This window comes from Dermacentor variabilis, chromosome 3 (genome assembly GCF_050947875.1).
Source record: "Dermacentor variabilis isolate Ectoservices chromosome 3, ASM5094787v1, whole genome shotgun sequence".
NCBI lineage: Eukaryota > Metazoa > Arthropoda > Arachnida > Ixodida > Ixodidae > Dermacentor > Dermacentor variabilis.
This window is the reverse complement of record NC_134570.1, coordinates 64,954,215-64,978,381: the sequence shown is the minus strand read 5'-3', so window position 1 is coordinate 64,978,381 and position 24,167 is coordinate 64,954,215. Positions and strand designations below refer to the sequence as shown.

General features: G+C 48.1%; 1 protein-coding gene across 4 annotated transcripts in view; it reads left to right on the top strand.

Annotated features, from left to right (window-relative positions):
- Positions 1-24,167, top strand: part of LOC142575768 (death-associated protein kinase 1-like) — a 202,527-nt gene that overhangs the window by 25,538 nt on the left and 152,822 nt on the right. Inside the window, exon 1 of one of the 4 annotated variants that reach the window (XM_075685394.1) lies at positions 5,395-6,262. The exons of the other annotated variants lie outside the window; for them this stretch is intronic. Within the exon in view, the coding sequence (XP_075541509.1) occupies positions 6,146-6,262 (117 nt within the window). The 5' untranslated portion in view covers positions 5,395-6,145. Of the gene's footprint in view, positions 1-5,394; positions 6,263-24,167 lie in introns of those variants that run through there. 4 annotated transcript variants of the gene reach the window in all.

Here is a 24,167-nt window from a genome sequence, read left to right as displayed (position 1 = left end):
CAGTGGGACAAATGTCTAAATGCTGATGGAGACTACTTTTAAATAAAGTACCCCGTTTGTGACATATTCGCATTGGCTCACTTTCATTTGACTCGCCTTCTTTCATTTAACAGAACTCCTGCTTTTTATATGTGCTTTCTGTTTTGACTAGAGTTTCAGTGCAATTGCGCACAAGACATGACCGGTGACAGCTGCTGCTGCGCGATACATTGGAACAAAGGACAGCGTCATTGAGATTTTTCCATGGCTGTTGCATATGTACAAAAATGTAAACAAGGTTCTTGAATGACATAGAGAGAGAGAGAGAGAGAGAGAGAGAGAGAGAGAGAGAGAGAGAGAGAGAGAGAGAGAGAGATGCAAATGAGAGAAATGCCGGGAGGCAACAAATTTTCATTAAAATATTTGCCCTCAACTTGTACATTTCATTTCATATTTTTAATATCAGCGGCATGCACTGCTTTGCTGGTTTCAAACTGATATAGTTCTAAAGTTCGTCTGACATTTGCTTTACTTAGTAAATATGCCAAAAACATGATATAAGATATTTCGCGCATAATTTTGCGACGTACGAGTATATTTCTTAATGAAAAAATACATATTTTACTCGTCTTGACAGTGCGTGGCGTTCAAGAATTCGTTTGCAGCGTCTTTGGTAATGGCAACACAGTTATTACTAATGTTTAATGTATTTGATCCATTGAGTCTTTCTATAAGGAGGAGGCCGAGCTGTAAAGTGAGCCCCCCCCCCCCTCCGACCGAAATTTCTGGCTACGCCACTTTATATATATATATATATATATATATATATATGTGTGTGTGTGTGTGTGTGTGTGTGTGTGTGTGTGTGTGTGTGTGTGTGTGTGTGTGTGTGTGTGTGTGTGTGTGTGTGTGTGTGTGTGTCGTCCTGGTGCCGGACTCCCGAATCAGGACGAAAAGCAAAAGAAACTTTCCAAGCTCGGTTTTTTTTTCCCACTCGTAACTTCCCCTCCCGTTTTGTTTGATTACTGCTCGGTGTTCCCCCCTCCCCTCCTACTCTGGCTACGCCCGTGATAGGGCATTCTGATGAGGCCCAGGGAGCTCGCGCAAAGACCGTGGCTACTCCCGACTGTGCCACACGTGTTTCGAATGGTATATATGTATAGAACAAACTTTTCAAGCTTTGTAATGTAGCACTTGCGTGTGCACTCACACGGACATGCTCAACTTCAGAAATATGCGGCTTTAGAGAAGATGGCCACCACTACCTCCCTTAAGCGAAAAAGAAAGAAGAGAAAGAAGAAGAAGAGGACGAAGAGGAAGAAAAGCAATTGTAAAAATAGCGTAACCAAGCGGGTTTGTTTACCAAAATATCTAAACTCCTTTGTACGTCTTTCGCGTTCCTTTTATTCTCCTTCAGTTTTTTTTTTTTTTTGCGCCTGGTCGATAACGTCCCCTAACTCTGGGTCGCCTATTTCTAAACCTTCCTAATGAAAGAAAGTAACTTGCGTCCATTTGTCCAAGCTTATTAGCCAAGTATTTCTGAATTACAGTGCTTAGAGGAACGGACGCGAATTGCTTTTTCTTTACAACGTCGAAATGGCCCTTCGACGAGCCACAGTCCACGGCGTCATGGATGGAACGCAGCGAACATCCGTATTCCTCTCTCTGAAGGTCCAAAGATGGCTGGCAACGGAACTATGGACGTAGGGCTCGGAGATGTGCCGGCAAGTTTCAAAGCACAAAATAAAGCGTCAGTATGTATATATATATATATATATATCTTAAACACGGTGACATCAGCGTGATTTCTAACAGTTGTATTTCGTTTCTACGATGTGTATATCAAAACACATGCAGCTTCGCAAATTCATGTACGCACGCGGCATGGTTGCTTGTGAGAAAAAATATGTGTTGTTGCGTACTCCAGGGTAGCGTACCGTACTGCTGCCGAGAAGTAGCGGCGCCTGCCTAACGAAGCTCGACCGACATTACTTATTGGATAGCGTGGCGTTGTCGGCGGGCTGCAGGCATCCGGTAGATCGTGGCGACCAAGCAGGGGCGAGACGATTTGCTAGTGCGAAACTTGCACGGTTTATTCAAAGGTAGTTGAAAGAAAATAAGGAAAGCATGAAATATGAAGTCTCAAGTAAGAAGTATATCAAAGTACATTTCGGAGCCCCTTAAATAGCTCTCTACAAGTGTGGGCGGGATCTTGCTTCCATCGATGACACGTGACAGGCACGGAGAGAGGGCCCCTCCTCCTGCAATACCAAGCACGGGAGGGAGAGGTCGATCCTCTCATCGACGAATCCGGGGAGAAGGTCGGGTGAATGACCCCTCCGGTGCACGTGGGCTCCGGTTCAGGGGGGGTAGGGTGAATGACCTCTCCGCCACGTGGTGTCAGACGCCAACTCTAACAGTGTAGAGTATAGCACCAATAAGCGCACCCCTGTTCTGCGTAGCAAAACAATTAATGACGACATTAAACCTATACTATATAATATCAGTTCATCTATAGGTATACATAAAGCACCCGGACCTTTTAGCGGAATGCCGCACGATATTTAGCGGCTTTCCTTGATTTTCTTGCGTTTCTTATGTTTGTGGTGTGCCCTATTCTGGTGCCACTGGCTGTCCCGCCCATTCTTGGCCAAGCCTCCAGAGTGGGTAGTGTCACCGTGGCACAAATGGCATAGAATACTTAAATGCTCATAGAAATGCGTCGTAACTTGTCGCAAAAGTGCGCACGCTTCTCGCCGCCACATTTGCCTCGACGAGCGTCGCCTCGGTCTTCGTGACAGTGCTGTGCCGATATATTTTGCAGTGTGCATCCACCTGATTTGGTGTTTGCGTTTCGCTATGGCTTGTGACCGGTGTAACGTTGTATCAGGTTACACGTGACTCGGGATGAAAATAAGTGTACAGTTGCGCGCATCGCCGTTACTTATATGGCACTTAATTAACCGCTTCAGCTTAGATATGTGCGTTTGATCTGCATAACTTTTCTTTCTCTACCTCTCTCGCTCGGCGACCGACGTATCTGTTTCCTAGTTCGCATTTTAACTCGATTCTCACGTGTCGTCGGTCGAGTTTTAGCGTCCAAGGCCAGTACATATTACAGCAATTGTTTTCATTTGGTTCCATTCCACCCTTATCGCACTCCGTGCCGAAAGGTCGATGCCGGTGATAACGACTTAAGCCGCTGACGAAGGACGGAAAATGGGGTTGAAATTATGTACAGGAATGCGACCGTCGTTCACTCCGGCCGTTGTCGCCTGCGCTCGATAGCCGGTTGGTGCTGCGGTTGGAGGAGGAAGGTGCCTGGAGGTGGAGAAGAGAATCGTGGTCCGGGGAAAGTACGCGGAGGAGCGCTCTAAAGAATATTAGGCTAAAAGGATTTCTTTTGAAATAGAAGGGGTTACAAATGCTGCTTTGCTGTTCTCTTTTATAATATATTTGAAGAAGTATATGTCACAAACTCCTAAAGATTACCAGGGAAACAGCGTAGGTCATCGATGATAACATGTAAAGTTGTGCGTTTATAATTTGCCTCCAATGGCGATCGCGGCCTAGGTTCCTGTGCTTTACGTTATATTGTACTTTTCGTTCATACCACAGTTGTAAGCGTGCCTACGGGTGAATAAATTTCCTTCTCAACTTCCCCGATGAAGGATTTTCATTGGCAATATCAGTGGGGCGTTCTACCTACAAGAGACAGGCTTGAACGCTGGCGTATGGTAGCGAATGATAAATGCATGCATTGCTCACGAACAGAGACCAGCGCGCATGTACTAGTAAGGGAGTGCGTTGCAACACGCACTTTCTGGAAGCTATATATATAGTTGCAAGAATGTTTGCAACATCCATCGTGCGGCCACCACAGCGCCGAGATCGGTCTGCGAATCTCTACTACAGCGCTAGCTACGTTTTGTGGTGCTTCCGCAACATTGCGGAGCGATCTCGGCAGTCAAATCGAGCAATGCACCCCAGAATGCGAAAACTACGGGTGATAGTATGGGGTCATCTTGAAGAACAGTTGTTCAAACACGGTGAAGCCGAGTTTCTTCGCCGCTGCTCTACGCGGTACTTAACCATCTCCCGAGGCAAAGTCTTTCTACAGCCAGAATAATGCTCAATTCTGTTTGCCTTAGTTGAGGCCTTGTATTTGTATGTGCCCCGGGTGTCTTTAATATATTCGGGGCTGACAATAATGCTTTTGCGTGGGCACTGTAATGATGTTTTGTTGTTGTTGTCGTCTGTGGCAAAGTCAATGTCAAGCACACACCATTTATCATTTCATTTGCTAAACTGTTTTGCTTACATCAAGCATGATGTATTACATGTGATATACCTTATATTGTACTTTACGTTCATACCACAGTTGTAAGCGTGCTTACGGGTGAATAAATTTCCTTGTCAGCTGCATACAGCGAAGCATTAGTGAGAACGATTTTCTGGCATTTTACGCGCAAGCAATCGGTGACGCTGTGTGTGTCGCCGCGAGGGAAGTGAGCGCCGGGCGAGGAAGGCGCCTGGAGGTGAAGAGAATCACGCGCCGGAGAAAGTACGGAGGATCGCGCAGCTTTGCAGGCTGATAGTTGCCTGTTGGGTTCATGTAAACGCTCGCTGGTAGGCCTGAGCAAGCGTCCTGCGAGGCTAACCTTGCTAGATCGTGAAGCTGGACCAACTCGACTGCACATTGTAGACTAACTTAAACCGGCCTGTTCGTGCAAACGCTGTTGGGTCGGTCGGGCACATTGCAGACAGCAGCGATGTACTGTTCGTCCGCAGTACTCTCGCCTCCCACGCGAGCTACCGCTGGTATCTCAGCCGCGAGAAACAAGTTCGCGTGACTGCTGTCAGCTTGGGCTGGTCACAGCTCGACTTCCGGCTCGACTCGCTCACGTATAGACGTTCCAGTCAATCTAAGAAAACACGGACTGCGCAGTCAGCCTCTAAAAGAAGGCGACGTCGTGGACGCTTGCTGCTCCGATTGCTCCGCGCGAGTTTTCTACAAGACGTGCGTCGTCCTCTGCCGTCGACACGGGCACGCAAAGCTCGTGCATTGTTCGAGCATTCCCCTTCTCTTTTTTCTTGCGGTGAGCGACACGGCGCTTGGAGAAGCGGGACCGCCCGTAGCGAGAGAAATGCTGCTTCAAGACCGCCGTGGCGTGTGATACACATACGCTCTCGAGATAGTTACCTCTCTCTAGAGATGAGACTTGGCGGCGAGCGGCGGAGGGGGAATGGGGAAGGGGAGGGCCCTTCGCCAAGCGGCCGGAAACCGAAACCTGTTCCAGCGGCTAGCTCGCCGCTGGCACGAGCGACGCGGCGTCCGACCCAGCGGCAGCGCTCCGCAGCTCGCCTCTCTCCCCCGCGCTCTAGAGGAGCGCGTGCTTCCCTTCCGCAAGAAGTTTAGTGAGCGCGCCTCTTGCTCCTGCCGGTCTCCCGTCTGTGTGGCCGAGAGCGCGCGAGCGAGCGCCAGTCGGCTTGTGCTGTGCTGCGTGCGGCCTGGCCGCTTGGTTAGCTGCTCCGCTGCAGCGCGGTCGCACGAAACGGCATCGGCGGCGCGAGATATGGACGGGTAGTACCTGCGCTTCACGTGCGTTGCTTCTCCAGCGGACGCCCGTCGTCCAGCCCGAACGCGCGCGCATTGTATGCGCCGCTGCCGCTCCGTGGAATGCGCCTCTTGTGTTGTGGGAACCGTGCGCGGTGGGTAAACGTGAACGTCGTGAGCTGGTCATATTGCGCGAGTTCCTGGACGGCCGCTGTGACCAACCAGCGACACATTCTCGGCGATTGTTTCCTCTGTTCGCAACCCCCCTTTCCCTCTTTTCCCATCGCGTCGCCGTGTTTGAGCTCGACAAATATTCGCTAATCGTCTGACAGTGCCAGTTCCGGAAACCCGTGGCTCCCGGCGTGTGAACGCGCTTGTTTGAACCGAGTGAATTACCGATTTGCTGCTGGTGATGTGAGTGGAAGTTGCCACAAATTGTGCCTGGGGCATTTGACGGTTGTGCTCCAGAGTGTGATCGTCGTTTCTTTCTTGTGCTGAGAGGAATATACTTCTGACATGCGCTCGCGCTACCCTGTGTGTCTGGGCCGCTGATTTCACGTGAGGTGGTTTCGACGTCGTCTTGTAGCACGCCCGTTCGCTGGCTCCACGATGAGTTACGAAGTGGATGACGATTCGTCGTCGGAGTGCGACGCGCCGCCCGTGTACTTCGGCCACGAGCCGGATGACTACGATGAACAACCAAACTTTGTCGTCGTGTCTACCATGGTGAGTGTACTGGCCGCCTGCTGTGGGTCACTGTATAAAGGTCGTTGCATATGAGTTTCTAGTGCACATATCTATGGACGGTAGCTATTTAAGATGTGGTTGACTTCTAAGGAACCCCAGATCACATGTCCACTCACACCAATCCTCATCACTAATGCTCTCCGGAAGTAACCCGCTTCCATTTCCTTTAACCGTTCACGCACAACCTCGTTCATATACGCGGCTGTTCTCGTCGGAGACCTTGCTTTACATCTCTTAAGAAACCGCTATGATCGATCGATGACTACGCACTAGATGGGTATTTTTTCTGATGCTCTTTGCTGGAAAACCAAAGAGCACAACACGTCCCCTCCCGTGTCTGCGTTCAATACAATGCGCCACTTCGATTCCTCAAACCGTTTTCTAGTGCCCAGTTTCATGATTACTGCACTAGTACCATAGAATTCTGGACTCCAGGGCGATTAATGGACTACAAGTGCGTTAGACGTTGACTGTCTGTCTCGTAGGTTATCGCGTTTTCACCGTCGTTTTCTCTCTATGTCAACCGCTTTGACGCTCCAACCTTACTTTTTACGTGAAGAACTCCACCCCTTTGTGGAGCTTGGAACGTGCGTTCTGGAAACCAAAGGAGCATTCGGCTCCACTCATAACTGAATCAAGTTTCCGCTCTGCCTACATTTGCAGAATGACACACTGACCTACTGCGAGATGCATAAAGTACACACGCAGGAAACATGCAATCCTCATCGGTTTCCGATTGCTGCCCATGATCAACTACAGTATTAGATTGTAACTAAACATGTTCACTTGTCGCAGGAAAGCTCTCTTGCGCACCAAAACCAACGTGCTCAATTTTTTTTATTGCGGCTTCACTTGGCGAATCCCAAAATGTAATTAATTGATCAGTTAATTAAACGAATTCAGGTGTTATACGTGCCATATAACTACGATTTTTTTTTTTTTACGAAGCGCACCGTATCGAGGGACTCCGGTTAATTTTGACCACGTGGTGTTCTTTAATGTGCACCTAAATCTATGTACACGAGCGCTTTTCGCGCTAGGTCACCGGGATCGAACCCGCGACCTCGTGTTCGGCAACACAACGTGATAGCCACTAAAGCATGCAGCGGTGGGTTAAATTCCAATACAAGTGGCGGGGTTAGTGGTACTGTCGTCACTGCGCTAAAGGGGATTTGCATGAATACAGCTAAAGCCGTATTCCTGCAAATCCCCTTTAACGGGACTTGTCATCATGAACGTTAATAGCTGCTACGAACTTCTGCTGCTCTGCACGACGTCGGCGGGTTCCGTTTCCGGCAACGGCGGCCGTATTCTGATGGGAGAGGAATGAAAAAAAAATGCGTCACTACTAGCGCAGCCGGAACTTTATTTCGGAGAAGAATCGAGAGATTAGCCAGTTGGTACGTTTTAGGTTGAATCAGGTTTAGTTGGTTTCAGCCTTATTGTAATCCCTTCGTCCTTCTTAGAAAGACTTTTTCATAGGCACCAGCAGAACGTCAGCGGTGTTTCGCCAGCAAAACACCCTTCCCCCTTGGCCACACCCCTGCTGCGGCGCGCATTGAAACTCGAGAGTAGAACGCGCAGCCATCTCTACTATGGCGTGTGCCATAGGCGTAACGCCCCTCTCCCCCCCCCCCCCCCAAATAAAAAGAAAAAAGAAACCTCTGACTCAAACTGTAAATTTAACAGCCGATATCAGTTGTCACCCGCAGTTGCGGGCATGGGCTTTGCGAGCTCTCGCGGAATCCGGATGTTTGGAAGAATTGAGATAGCATCTTTTAACAAGCGAACAATGGCTGCAAACAGGGAAGCTCAAGTCGCGGTAATGGCCACGATATATCGACACTGCCTAATTGCCCGTCTTTCTGAGCGTTTCAACGGCCTCCGCATTCGCGGGGCGTTCTTGCGACAGTGGCGGAGCTCTTCAGGGGGCCCCTTCTCTCCAAATTTTGGTCTTGAGATTCGAGGAACCAAGAAAGTTCCGACGCTGCTCGCAACAAAGTTCGTGTCACTTGCGAAATTGCGCATTATGCCTTCAGAATGAAATGGTGTCTGTGATGGTAGAATCGAGGCTGCGATTCCGAATGAAAAGTAACGCAACAAGTATAGGGATTGATTTGAACTATACGAGCTGTTCTGGAGCTCATTTGGGTTATGTCTCACGCGGCTGCGAGTGGCCAGTTATGAAGAGTTGATATTATCCATCGGCGTAGGCTGGCAGCGTCTTGTGAACGCTCTACGCTTTCGCCGTGGAATCGGACATCCTCTGCATGGTGCAGTGCGTACCAGCTACCGACTGTGCGGTGCGGATCAGGCCCACTTCATCACTGTACCCAACCCCGCTATATTCTTCTGTTCTTTAGGCCAATGTTCCATCCCTAACGAATGGATCTTAATCGTAATCATATCGCAATAAACATATGTTGTTGCTAGCATGCTGGAAGCTTGCGTACATATAATGTTATCGAGTCTGGCAACGACGGAATTAAAAAGAAAAAAGAAAAGCGGTCGTTGTATTGTGTGTCCCATGTGAGCCTGGCACGCGATTTGCCGTGTAAATCTCCTAAATGAAGGGCAGACGTTCTCTATTATGCACACTAATCGCAGCGAACAGCTTGAACCAGCTCATTTATCTCCTCCTCGAAAACTTCCGGGCGATAACAAATCAGTGTCATGACGAGTGCGGGTTGTACGGGCGCTTTAAGTAAACGTCCGGATGCGTTTTTAATTCGTTCAGTGGTCTGGCTAGGTTAGGTTATGTTAGAGCCGAGATAGAGAGAGAGAGATGTTAACTTTAGTGAAAAGCTGGAGATATTCTCATCGCTGATGGCCAGGGGCGTAGCCAAGCGGGGGGGGGGGGCTTATGGGGCTTCAGCCCCCCCCCCCCCCCGAAATTTTTTCGTGCTGTCCATGCGCCACCGGCCAAAACAACCCCCGGCGACAGAAATAATGCTCGATTTTGTCTAGAATGTCCTTTTCACGCTCGAAAAAAACATTTTAGCGCGAACACTGTGAAGTCGGGCTGGATTTCGCGGCAACGCCCATGCACCGGGAGTCACATATCGTAACACGAGGAGCTCCATCCGAGCACAAAGTTTCAAAGGCGTGGTAGGCGGGCTCGTCGCGGCATCTGGCTGAGGCCTCGGAATCGGGAGCGCTTGGATGTCAATTCTGAAACTTCATTGGTATAAAGTTCTAATAAACTTTTGATGCGAAAGGTGCATTGATATTTCCAAAGTAGTACTTTAGGTTTTCGATTCCGGAACTTTGTGGGCTTAATGTTGTTATAAACATTTGACGCCAAAGGTGCATTGACTTTTCTAAAGTCTTAGATCGGAACATACAACGAGACAAGCCAAATAAACACACTCTCAGACAAGTTGACAAAACACGCAGCGAGATACGATGAGACGAAGCGTTGTGGTGGTTCATTTGTGCCCTCATGTCGCATAAAAAATATCAACATATTTTTTTCACCTACGCCAAAGCATCCATATCAAGACACTAAAGCCAGCCAGGGTAACTACGTTCTTATATATTTTTTCTACTTTGAGGACACATTATTCGTGAGGACACATTGAGCCTCTTATTTTTTCTTAATTCTCGCTACCCTACCCGCGGGCTGCCAGAGCCAGCGAAAGCGCATGCGTTTTTCTTGTGTTGCCCCGAAACCACCGCGCGGCGTACTTCGGTGCGCGTGTGGTTTTCTCTGTCCGAGTGAATTTTCGCCTGGCGGAGTTTTGGACGCCTTCTGGCTAGCAGGCGAGAAAAATAAACAATGGTCGCTCACCGCCATCACTGTGAAGACTTGACGGATTACACCGTGCTCGCTTGAGCGCAACCTCTCCGGAAAGTCTTGTCTCGCCGGTGTAAAATACCGAGCACTATGCGTATGGTTCTCGGTGGACCAAGCGTCTCACGTTTTCTTCGATATTCATTCGGTAGTCACATTAGGTGCCCAAAGTAGGCATTGGATTGTGGCCAACATACTCTCCTTTGCGTTTTTTTTTTTTGTGCCCCGCCCCACAAAAGGAAAAAAAAAAAAGATACATTGTTCCGGCGCAGCGAATTGTCGCATGGTGACAGTTTTTTTACTTCTCTTGCGGAAAGTAATCGGCCACGGCACCCTTCGGTTGCCGGATACTATTACTGTATTATTCTGATAGCAATTATATGAAGACTCCAGGCTCATTTCTGTTGTCGCCGTCGCCCTCATGTTTCGTATGAAGTCTTTGGGCAATAACGTCTTGACCGCGCGCCGCATGCTGTATGTGCGAGTGAAAGAGTAGGGGGGTGGAAGGAATGGGTGAGCCTACGATGGTGGCTCAGTCTTGCGTGCGCAAAGGAGAAAAGCGGGGAGCAAGCGCGCCGCCTTCCGTCGCACGCGATACATCGGATTGAGTGGATGGAATAGGGGCGGGATCTAGGATTCTGTGAATCTGTGATTGCGCTACATGTTTATCTGCCTTGTTTGACGCATTATATACAGTGATTTTTTCTTAGATACGTAGATTTATTGGAGACTTATACGTATATTTAAATATCTTGTTGCGAGGTTTTGTGTATACGTGCAGTGAACTTTCTTTCCAGTGACATTTTTTGTCCTTTATCAAGCATTTGTATATTCCATTGTATCTTCGCATTTCTAATGAACGAGGGCGAGTTAAATGAAAGTGAGCCTACCCACCCCGCGCAATAATGGTTCGGTTCATTATCTGGGAGGCATGCGGGTAGCACACAGGCATCTTTCATTTACAAAAGTGACACGCAGATGTGAGGGTAAATGTTCTTTAATGCCCTCATACACTGAATTGAACATGGTTGCGCGACGTAATGGACACTTACGAGTTGAGCAGCGGGGTGCCGTGAATGTTTTGGCACCTGAAGGTGTTACCAAAAGGAAATTATTCGCCGTATGGCTGCCGTGTACGCTGAACGTTGCATTTCATTGGCCACTGTGAAGCATTGGAGCAAACGGTTGAAAAAGGACGTGAAAGTTGCAAAGACGATCCAAGACCGGGCCAAAGCCATCGTGCAATCACCCCCAACACGAGTGCAAAAGTTGATGAGCTGATGAGAAAATAACGGAGGATAAACATCGATGAACTGGCAGAGCGCGTGCACATCAGTCGCGGTTCGGTTCACACCATAATTCACGATCATCTCGGTCATCGGCTCTTGTGTGCGCAGTGGATGCCCAAGATTTTGAACCACCGCCAGAAGAAGGTTTTGCGCTGCCTTGACTCATCTGATCCGGTAACACAATGAAGGCGACGACTTCTTGTCTGCAATTGTGATTGGTGATGAACCATGTTGCCACTACTACTAGACTGAAACACGAAGGCAAAGCTTACAGTGGAAACATTCAAATTCACCGCCCCCAAAGAAAGCAAAGGCCGTCATTTCCGCTGGAAAGGTGTTGTTTACTACTTTTTTTTTCGATCGTCAGGGGCCATTACTGATAGAATTTTCTAAAGCCGGAGAGACTATCAATCGTTTCCGATATTGTGAAACGCCGGATCGGCTGCGTGTCGCAATCAAGAACAAACGACGTGGAAAATTGACGAATGGGGTCATCTTGCTCCACGACCTGGCTACGGTGTTGGGCTGCTGAGCACGAGGTCGCGGAATCGAATCCCGGCCACGGCGACCGCATTTCGATGGGGGCGAAATGCGAAAGCACCCGTGTACTTAGACTTAGGTGCATGTTAAAGAACCCCAGGTGATCGAAATTTCCGGAGTCCTCCACTACGGCGTGCCTCATAATCAGAAAGTGGTTTTGACACATAAAACCCCATAATTTAATTTTTAATTTTTCCACAATGCCCGTCCCCACGTCGCTGATGTGGTTAATACAAAACTGGCAAAGTTCAAGTGGTAAACGCTGCAACATCCGCCATACAGCTAAGACCTGTCGCCTTGCGACTTCCACGTTTTGGGGCAAATGAAAAAAAAAACAGTTTAAGGGAAACATATTCGTGTCGGACGATGACGTGAAAGAGTGAGTTGCAGATTTGTTGAAGCAGCAACCTAAGGAGTTTTATGAGACGGGAATCACCCGACTGGTTAGTCAATGTGATAAATGTCTAAATGCTCATGGAGACTACTTTTAAATTAAGTACCCCGTTTGTCATGTATTTGCATTGGCTCACTTTCATTTGACTCGCCCTCGTATATTTTGCAGAACGGCTTTATATAGGTGATCTCTGTTGTAACAATAATTTCGGTGCAATTACTCACGATACACGACCGGTGACAGCTGCTCCTGCGTAATACATTGGAATAAATGACAGCGTCATTGAGATTTTTCAATGGTCGTTGCATATGTACAAAAATGTAAACAAGGTTGTTGAATGACAAAGTTTCATTAACATATTTGTCCTCAACTTGTTCATTTCATGGCCTTTACATTTTTCATATCAGTGGCATGCATTGCTTTGCTGGTTTCGGACTGATATATTTCTAAGGATCGTGTGATATTTCCTCTACTTATTAAATAGCAAAAAACATGGAAGCATTGATATGTGTTATTTTGAGCACAATTTCTGGCACCATACGAGTATATCTTTTTATTAAACAATACATATATTATTAGTTTTGACAGTGCGTAGCGTTCCAGAATTCGTTTGCAGCATGTTTGGCAATGGCAATGCAGTTATTATTCATGTATTTGATCTCTCGACAAATTGTTTAACAGGAAGCTTTAGCTCGGGCCCAACTCCGACGCGGCATATTCAAATAAATGTAAAACGCAGGAACGCTTTTCTGAGATAACCCCTGGATAACTTTTAATGAAATTTGTTGAATTTGAGAAAGTTAACTTCTAGTATCCGTTGGAAGCGGAAGTTCGATTTAGGGCCTGAACTTTGTTTAAAATATTTTGAAAAATTTGAAAGTACGAAAAAAATAGAAGCACGACGTTTACAAACTAAAAGCTTTTTATCAAAAACAGATATCGTTGTTCTTCAAATGGCATCGACTATAAAAGTCAAAGCGGACAAATTCGGTATGTCAGTTTGTATCTTACGTGAATTAGTTACCTGGTGCACAAGGGCTCTGCAAAAGCCGTATTTCGATAATGCTAAATTGTTTGAGATTCATTTGCAACTTATCAATTTTGTCCGCTGTAGATTTACTATTAGATGCGATGCACAGAATTCTGATATTATTTTTCATTGTTGAGTTACAGAGTTTTAAACGTAATAGTTTCGTTTTCTGAAAATTTGGGATTTGTGCCAATTTTTAATAAAAAAATTGACGACCTAAATAAAAAATTCGAAACGAGAAGACAGTAGAATTTAAGTTTTTCTTTTAAATGCAACAAACCTCATCAAATCTTGTGGAATGGTTGCCGAGAAAAGCTAATTCACCTTCTACATGTATTTAGATAGGAGCATCCGAGATAAAGATTCCTCTTAAGGAGGAGGCCAAGCTGCAACGTGAGCCCCCCCCCCCCCGGACGAAATTTCTAGCGACGCCACTGCTGATGGCCTGCATGCTACATGCGTTTCGGTGCGCGATATATGACGTATACACAGTGAGCATACACACACACACATACTTTAAGTACACCAACAGACACGCACACACACAACAAAGGTATTACGAACTCTTCAGTGGCCGTAAATGAGGAACTGTGGCAATTTTAAACTACTTCGTTAGGGGGCTCCTGCCTTCAGCCCGGCTCTCTCCTTTTTTTTTTATCTCTATTTTTAAACACTGGTGCAGCTTCGTATGAGTGTTCCATCAACTTATGAAGCAGCAGTTTCGGAGAAGCAGTGACTACGATTTTCGACCTGCACGCCCGATACAGGTGACGTACAGGTGCTGCCTGGACGACGGTCTGAAGCTGACGCAATGGACGCTCACGAGTTGGGGGAGGGATGTTGATGCATTGTCTGCGACGCTCATAATCGTGCTTGAATGACTGCGTCCTGGAAGGGTCGTCTTTTATCGCCCGATAGCGATGGCAGAACGTTGACGCTTTCGACTCGTATGCTACGAACCGGTGTTATCAGGGTGACAGGCAAGCGAAACGAAAAAAGTAAAAAAAAAAATGGAGAAACGAAGTCGAGGGGTATGCGTTGAAATGAGTTAGCAATCTTCTATGTAACCGAACAGCAGATATCGCAACATTATGAAAACGGTATTTAAGGAACTACTACGTAATAAGCGTGAATCAAAGCAAATAATTAGGTCACCTACTTGGTGTGTTAAGCATTGTTACTGGGCAAACTTATATAGGGGCGTAACAAATTAACCTGCACGACAAACGGAGCGCATCAAAATTAATATCGCTTTTTTTTTACTCTCATTTATTTCTATGTGCTCCGATTACAATCATGAAAGATAAGACAGGAAATAGCTTCATCAGCTACTGATGCAGTGATGTGCGTTTATCTTAACATGAAGCGGCACTTATACATCGCTCTGTTGACCGCGATTAATTCCATTTTGTTATTCCTGGGAGATCATGCGCCATGCTGCGGCGCGTGTGCGTTCGTGTGTTCTCTCGAGGGCGGATTTTTGACCTGGCTGTCTCCCAAACATTCCCCACCGTGTTGCTGTCGAGACCGCAAACCTGCGACTCTAATGAATTGATTGAATTGGAAAAAAGAAAAAGAAACGCATATCCAGCGGGACGTTGAAGTCTAAAGACTACGGTTTGCATTTGAGTCTGAGTCTGAGTTTGAGTCTGAGTTTTGCGAGGTGGAAATCGGTATATATAGTTGATGATACGGTCACTGCCTCGTCGCCTCTAGCTGTTTGACTGTCTGCGTCACAAAGACGAAGTGGATTTCGCTCGTCGAGAGAACTTCAACGGTAGCTGTATTCACACAGAAGGAAGTACTACACACATCTTAGGCACATTTAATGTCTTGTATACACCCTTTGGGTCACAGTGGCACATACCCGTTCTCGGGGCTTGGCCAAGAATGGCCACACACCCGGGAGCCCGAGTTGTTGACCATTTGGCGAGGAACATACACGTACACCAAATTTCCGCGTGTTGAGGGTAGGCAAAGAAAGGTTCACTTTATATATATATATATATATATATATATATATATATATATATATATATATATATATATATATATATATATATATATATAAAATAAGGAAGCGATGAATAGAAGGAGAAAGCGAATAAGGGGACAGGCCAGGCAGCGGCCACCGTTATAGTTGTCTTGCAGTGTACGGCACGGCGGGCTCATTAAGCTGTCTTGCGGATCAGATGCGCAATCCATCATGCAAAAAGGATAGATTTCAAAAAAAGAAAAAGAAAAAGACGCGAGAGATCGTCGCGGGTGTCGTGTGGCCTCTGCTTCCTTGACGCGCGGTTCGTGCTTACGTGTCGTTAGCAGTGAGGGTTGCGGCGCCAATCTCAGTGAAAGGCTGCCACGCACCGTGCAAATAAGGTCGTCGGGACTGGGACAATGGTTGCCGCTGTGCATGCTCCCGTAGCTTTCGTTTCTTTCTTTAGAAACGAGCCGATCAGTGGGCGACGGAAAAAAAAAATAAAAGAAAGAAACAAAAACAGAAGGTGAAAAAACGACTGGGCCAACAGAACGTGGACTGTACAAGAGAGGAAGCCCGCAGAGTAGAGGCTTGTTCGCGGAGGCACGAAATAAGGGCCTCGTTTCTTGCTTCTTCTTCTTCTTCTCCTCTCCCCCCCCCCCCCCCCCCCCCCCCGTCGTCGTCGTTACGGTGGACCGAAGGACGTGACAAACTAATCGAGCGCGGTGTTCGGCTTGGCCGCCGTGTGAAACTTGTTTCTTGCGGCGGCGAGGGAGAGAGCCCCGTATTTCCAGGAAACCCCCATAGATTCATCGTTGTGTGCCTTGAACAGGTTCCTTGGCTCAGTGGCGTCTAAGTACGGAGTATTCCTTCGCAGCTGGTGCTTTCATTCGTTTCCTTCCCCTTCTTTGGGGCTCCTCTCCGGTCACGTACACTCGTCGCCTTCCGATGGAATTCGTTCGTTTATCGACGGCGGATATCGCTATTTAGAGACCGCAATGTTTGCTACAATCTCGCCGGAATGAAGCGCCAACTGGAAGAAACGAAGTAGATTGCGCCTTACGCTTAATTTATGTTTCAAGCTGCGATGTGTGGTCGTTGCGTATCTGGGGCGCTAAAAGCGCTCCAACTTTAAGACAAAGCGTCTGTGATTGAATCAAAGAAGCGTCACGCAGGCAGAGGCAAACGTGCTAAGGTATATATGCTCTCACGTTTGACTTGCGTGTTCTGTTCGCACTCCGTTCCGGCGTGATCACGCCGGAATGTCCTGCGAATGTGTTTGCGGCGGCTTGAAGTTTCGTGAACCAGTTGCTTTACCCTGTCAAAGAGCTGCACGCGTTTTTCTTGGCGCAGAACATTTCTAAATGCGGAGCCTTATCCACCAACCCTGCGTTAAATTTACTCCAGTTGGTTATCTCAAGCTATACATGCCAGATATACATGGTACCGGGAGGGCATCAGAGCGAGTTAGGTTATAGCAGCTTCAGCTTCAGCCGTTGCCCCATGCGACTGACTCCCTTCGAGGGGTTCGGTGACACATTGTGCCAAACGGTGAACAAGTCTCTGTGGCCCACTTAACGGAGTAGTGTAAATAAATGTATTCTAGAAGCGTGCACGTGATTCTCTCCGAGCTGAAGTGGAGATACTAGCAGCTGCGAGAAACGAAAAGAACTCTTCGCGTCAACAGGCTAAATCTGGATCTCTCGTCCATCTCCTTGCAACAGGAATAATATAGCGTGGTGATCCTCAGTTGTACGCGTATCTGACACACTTGGCGTTGGAGAACTGCTCTTGGAGATAGCACTCGTCGCTCGACTTGATACCGTATTCGTGCTTTTTTTTGCCTGACGTCAAAAGCTTCCAGAACGCGGTCGCTACTGAAGAGCTCAATTTATTTTTTCTCCCACTGGTGATCGCCAGCATAGAATCGACGTAGGCACAGCGCAGTCGTTACCTACGCAGTGCCTCCTTCAGTTCCAGCTGTGAATAGGCGGCCAGGCGCTCAAGACACCACGATATGAGGTATTTTCGCGAGGGGTGCATTCGGAAAACATATACAGTACTTTTCTAGTCCAAGATTAACGGTAAAGGGAGCTAAAAGATATCGACAGCTAGAAAACGCGACTGCCAGAATATACTTGAGCACGTATTCCTTGCTCCAAATCATTCCCGGCTTCTGAGCTCGCCTGTGGCTTTTAAAAGAGTGGTGTTTCCATGCACGCACCTGACTATGTACACCTCTATACACACACACACACCTGGCGGGGCGTCGGCGGGGCTCGATACATCAGGACTCCGTGTTTGTCTACTCCGGCTTGGTCGCGCATGCAGTGTTTGCCCGGAATTATGTACGTTTCGGGGCTGGCCCGCTTCGGGAGACCGATCAACCGTTCCCTCCCTCATCTCTCTCCGCCCCCTTTTCCTGCCAGCTTCGTAGCTCGCTCGACTGGCTGCCTCGGCCTACCCCGCGACACGTGGATGTCGTCGGGCGTGCGGAGAAGCGCTCGTACGCACACGCGCGCGCACACACTCACGCACGCACGGGGCGGCCAAGGAACGCGCGCGAAAGCGATGAGTCATAGCCCGTCTCGAGTCAGGGAGGTCAGGTCGCTTCGGCGGGCGCGTCGCAGCAATCTTCCCGTCTGCGCGGCGGCGGCTTCGGTGCGGTTTGGCTCATCTGGCGTTCATGTGCTTTTCTCGGCCAACAGCAACAGCGTCGCTCGATCGCTTACTTCGAAGTTCGTTTCTTTTTTCCCCATCGGTGACGGCTTCGACTTCTTCCTCCCCAGAACGGATTGGCCGCCCGTCCGCATTTCGCCTTGCTTGCAGTTTAGCTCATCGTTACAGTGGCCGAAGAAGCTATATACAATTCTGTCCCAATTCGACGCGTAGGGAAAAAATATATATAAAGAGAATACGAGGTGCGTTTCGTTCATGGCATGCTTTCGCAGTCTTGGGTTCGATTCCCCGCCCACGGCGGCCTCGTTTTTCGATGGAGGCGAAAGATGGGAACGCCCCCTGAGTCAAGAGAAATCGACAGTATTGAAAGAGGGCCCCATGTTTCCAAGATTCACGGACTCCCGCGGGCTTCGCAGCGTGTCTCTTGTTGCGCTTGTGGTTGTGGGGACGCTAGAAATACGTTTGCAGCCAGTGCTGGCTTCGGTTGATGGCTTGACAGTTGCTTCGATTCCTAGGAGAAGGAGGTCAGGTTAATTATACATAAATGAATCAGTTGAAAGATAAAAAAATACATACAGAAACTACTCTGGGAGTTGTCTAAGTATGCATAACCATTGTGACACTTGCTCATATTCATGTCGCCTGCTGTCGTTATCAATGTTATAAAACTTGATTCGACCAGTGTAAAGCTTATCTACCCTTAGCTGTCGTTATCAATCTTATCGGACTCGATCCGATCTTTATCAACCCGATCTGACCCTTATCAACTCTTATCGGTCTTTCTCAACCTTATCGGACCGGATCCGACCCCTATCATACCATTATAAGCCCTTATCGCGCTTTAGCACTTTAACCGTCCACGTCGAGCCATTATCAACCGTGCTGAGACCCATAACATATAATCCAACATCACTCTATCATCCTTATCAAGTTATTGACTGCTTATCTGTCTCTGTTGCGCGACGTGAAGTGCATGAACCCTTATAGATCGGTGGCATTTAGGTCGGGGAAGGAACGCCCCAACGGAAGGCGCATCCCGCGACCACCGGAACGCAACGGGGATCTGGCGTGTTTGGCATCAAATTTTCGGAAAATCTGAATTTTCCTGATGTTTACTATGCACCAAGTCGGCTCTACATCTGGTTCTAGAGATGACTTTTATTCCACCATCACCATATCTTTCAACAAAGCCTTCATTGAAACTGTTCTTTTATGCATTTTTTTCTTCTTTACAGCGATTCACCTTGCGCGACGGACAGGCTTCCTCGTTGGGTAGGCGTAGACGTGCTTACGCATTTAAAGCTTAGGCCCAGAAGCCTAAGCCGTACTTTTGTGTTGCACCGCGAGCATTCGCAAAATTTTCACACACACACGTACAACTGAAGCGCATCACGCGTTCAGCCAACGCCACATCCAGCACACACAGCGTAAAGGTATATGATTCGACAACACTATCGGCCCTTTCCGAGCTCTCTGGACAGACTAAGCTTCTTAAGCAAACTTAATCAGGTTTTAGGCTAGTCTGGATATCCGTAATAGCAGCTGCTGTATCCGATGATCTGGCTTTTGAGTGGCGTAAGCGGAGGGCATTTATTTCAGAACAATGGGGATCGAGCAACGCCGCGAATGTAGGTCGCTGCGTGGCGGCCACTCCCTCTGCCTTTGTCCTTGTGGTTTCAGGCTGCCCGCTGCGTGATGGAAGTTCGGGCATAGTCTATTTACCGTACGCGGCGCTTGCCATTTTAAAGCGAAGATTTATTTGACTAATCTCCCGGGTCGGTCAGTATCTCGGCGGATGTATTTGCGTATGCAAATACACGAAGGTTACGGGCGCAGCGTGACCTTAGTTGTCTTTGTGCCATTGAACCCAAATTAACCTAACACGAAGGTTATACGGGCGCTGAATGCAAGTACCAGCTAACGAGCTTATGTAACCCTTGTACGGCTGACCGACAAGGAAGTGCATGTTATCAATGTTATGAAACTTGATCCGACCAGTGCAAAGCTTATCAACACTTAGTAGTCGTTATCAACCTTATCGGACTAGATACGACCTCTGTAACGCCTAACAAAAATAAATTCCTGCATAAAGCCTGAACGAAAGAAAGAATGCAGCAGGTGCAACGAGTTGGAATCTATATAGAGCGAAGCTGGTGTGTGATTGCATAAAGAGTCGAAACGCGAGTTTGTGTTCACTGAAAGTGCGCACAAAGTGACGCGGAAGGCTTTATTCAGGCATTGTAGGGAGGCTAACGCAATGTCGCTGCCGCGCATGCGCAGAGGTGAGCGCCATCTGGTGGTGGTGCAAGGAACCCAGCGGCGATGTTGCGCGCGTCCTTCGCGGACTCTCTTGATGCACTTCTTCATTTTCTTTGGTTTAGCCATCCGTTATGTGCCACTGGCTGTGCTCCTGTTCTTGGTCATTCCCCAGAATGTGTGTGCCACTGTGACGCAAGACGTACGGAATCCTTAAAGCTTGCTTGAGACGCGTCGTACTTTTTTGTCGTCACCACTGTTACCCTCGACAAGCATCATGTACATCATCGTCGTATACTCGTGACGTCGATGCGTAGACGAACTTTCAAACGAAGGCGGCTTCGACCGATCGTTTGAGACTCGATCCTTATGGACTTCAGTGTTACTCGTAAATTTCTTCGCGTTCCATTCCTATACCACACGGTACAGGTGTCACTTAAGTTGGTTCTAGCGCACTTATAGTAATAACTAGATTTGGTTTACTGGGGTATATACTCTTTATGAGTTGTAAGAAAAATTTCGGCATAGCCGCGTTGAAGTGTCGTCGGGTCAATCTCTGTTTGGCTGCTCACCGCTACGGGGTCATCGACACATTTCGCTACGCCGTTCGAAGCGCGAGACCACGCAAACGATGACACTTCGTATCACGAGTACGGTACGCCGTGCCTCGTTTTTTCACGACGACACGCCGCAGCCGTGGGACGAGACACTGTCGCGTTCCACAGTGCGCTCCGCGGCCGGTGAATCGGGAACGATGTCTGCTGATGGCGGTTAGTGACAGAGGGCCAGGTGACGTAAGCCTCGCGAGTAGGTCACGCCGCCTGACGCGGTCGCGCGCCATGCATCTTCTTTCCTCCCGCGGCTTCCTTCTTCAACTTGTCACGCCGAGATGGGCGACGTCTCGTGCCTCGCACGCACGAGGGTTGGCGTTGGCGTTGGCGCGTGTGTGTGCGTGTGTGAAGCACACACGCACATATAACGGCCGGTCATACGGAGTCATTCCCCTCGCTAGCCCTTCGAGTGCGTGCGTGAACGTGCGGGCTCGCATTTGACATGAAAGCAACGAAGACGTGACGGTAGGCGTGAGGAGGATCGCGAGGTGCAGCCCCTTCTTGACATTGTCGTGCGGTGCGCGTAAGGCGTCTTCTTAGTAGTACTTCCTGCTCTTTCTCTTCGCCATCGAACATCTGCTATCTAAACTGCTAATGAATCAGCGGCTCTTACATATTCGCATTAGACGTTGCTTAATTTTAAACAAAAAAAACTATTTCTTTAATGCCGGCCTGGCAGACTATTTCATGTCGTTGGTATAGGTTTGACAAGAACGCCATGGAAAGTCTTGGTGGTGTTTCTTGCCCTGAGTGTTGTTGCTTCCGGGGCTTCCAGATTATATGTGCCTGCCGTCTTTGTTCTGATCGATCGGTCGGGGCATGTCGCTTCTGTTCCGCTTCTCTGCTCTCCATGACTCGTGTCATGTTAAAGTGCTCACGTATGCTAGCGGTAGGGATTTTCTACCGCGCAAGTTGATTTGGTTCACTTGACCGCACGTATAATAAGCGCTTGAGCGACTTTTCTAACGCGACAGCGGTAAGGAGCTCGTGTCGCAGAAAAGCCGGTGTCGGCGGCGTTGGCCGTGAGCGAAAAATCCCGGAAGGCAATTTTCCTTCTTTCTTTTCTCTCACTCTAGTGTAATAAACATTGTGGCGTCAATGCGGCTCTAGAGAAACGTTTCGCTATGCTGAGACTTAGTGTCACAAAAAGCAATCTTGTTACAGATTCCGTCGTCAGTTGCAAACTCTACTGCGCGGCCTTGCCAGGCGTGGCTTAGCGGAGCGCCTTCGTACAAATTAACTTTTCTCTCGTTTCAGTGTCTCTTTAGTTCATGAGCGTGCTATAGATCCTAAGCAATAAAAAATGCTTCTTCGCAGCCTTTCGCAAGTAGCTCAGTGGCTATGGCGTTGCTTTGCTGAACACGAAGGCGCTGAATTGTTCGATACCGGCCACGGCGGCCGCATTACGATGAAGGCGTAATGCGAAAACGCGCTCGTGTGTCGTGTATTGGGTACATGTTAAAGAACCCCAAGGTGGTCGAAATTAATCCGGATTCCCCCAGTGTGGCGTGCCTCATAATGAGATTGTAGTTTTCGCAGGTAAAATTCCAGAATTTAATTGTAATTGAAAACTATTGTAGTGGTTCATACAGTAAACCGTAGCATGATGGAGGCAAGTTCATTACTAGTCTAACGTCACGCTGGGCGCCACCTTCCAACTACTCAACTGTCCGCTTTCTGTGGTTTTTCTGCGTAGTTTTATTTCTTGCTTGCATGGTTTGTTGATTTTACTGAAAGTCGATATGGTGGCAATATTTTCTCACAGACCTTCTTTTTGTTCTTTCTTCCTTTCATAACATTTCATTGTCACGCGAGGACATTCAGATGGACTGATGTGCAGAAGGTATATCTAACAATTAAAGAAAAGAAAAGATTCGCCATTTTAGCGCCAGCACACTTGAATGAATCGCAAATGCAACGGCAGAGTTGAGACACTTGCTATGCAATGGACGCAGAAATGCACATATGTGTTCATTGCACATATATATGCACATACACATATATATCAGCTCCTTATAAAGAAGGTACGACCGCAGAAACGAGACCTACAGGGCGCTGCGTCTCGTTTGTGCGGTCGTCCCTTGTTCGTAATGTGCCGAGATTTACATATATTTATGCAAAACAAACTAGCTCGAATTTTCGTTTTAGTTCCGATACGCGCATTAAAGTAAACAACGAGCAGTTGAAGAGAACGCCATTACTAGTCATCTCACGACGATCTGGTTCGCTTCAGAACGAAGATGCTTATAACACGACTTCGTATCATCATATAATTACCATTTGTGTATGTGTCCCCGTTCACTATAGCCTGCTTTATTTTTTTCGTAGGAGCGAAGCCGGTTCGGGTAGAGTTCTATCTCCCGCTGTGTCCTTACGGGACCATTTTGTCTGCGCAGACGATAAAGACAAACGTGTTATTTTTGTTTGTCGAAGCTAAGCCGGTCCTCTTAGAGTGGTGTCTTCCGCTCGCCTCATATATGCAGCCACGGTATACGCGTCCTTGTCCGGTCGAGTTCCCGTGGCTTTCCCGTTCGTTTCCGGGTTCGCGCTCCCTTATCTCCGCCGTCCTGCATTCGCGCCACAGTTCCTCGACCTTCTGCACGCAGGCAGCGCGCTCCTTCCCGGCTTCCTTATCTCGCCGCCAGCGATTTTCGGTTGCCGGAAGAGAAATAAAGCGCACTCCGGCGGTATAGGCGCACGAGGCTATCACGTTCACTCCGCGTGCACGCTAGACTCCGTGCAGGATACAGCGATTCGCCGTAGCCGAGAGAGCGAACTTCTTCCCATGCTGTGGCACGTTGACGAACGTGCGGACGGAGACAAGAAATTTTGGTTTTAATTATGGGGTATTACGTGCCAGAACCACTTTCTGATTATGAGGCACGCCGTAGTGGGGGACTCCGGAAATTTCGGCTACCTGAGGTTCTTTAACGCGCGCTTAAATCTATAAGTACACGGGTGTTTTCGCATTTCGCCCCCATCGAAATGCGGCCGCCGTGGCCGGGATTCGATGCCGCGACCTCGTGCTCAGCAGCCCAACACCATAGCCACTGAGTGACCACGGCTGGTCGCGGACAAGAAATTAGAGTCACGTCAGTGTACGGTAGCGCTGCTTCGTTTGTCACGTGATGCTAGAGGCTAAACTCGTCGGTTTCTTGTTCACCGTGCCGCGCCGTTGCTTTATTGGCTGAGTAAATCGACAGCGAAATAACTATAATAATAATAATTAGTAATATGTTCGCATGCATAAACAATCACATGGAAGAGAGAGAGACAGCTAGCTGGCAACAGGACACCAGGAGGGGCACAACACATGC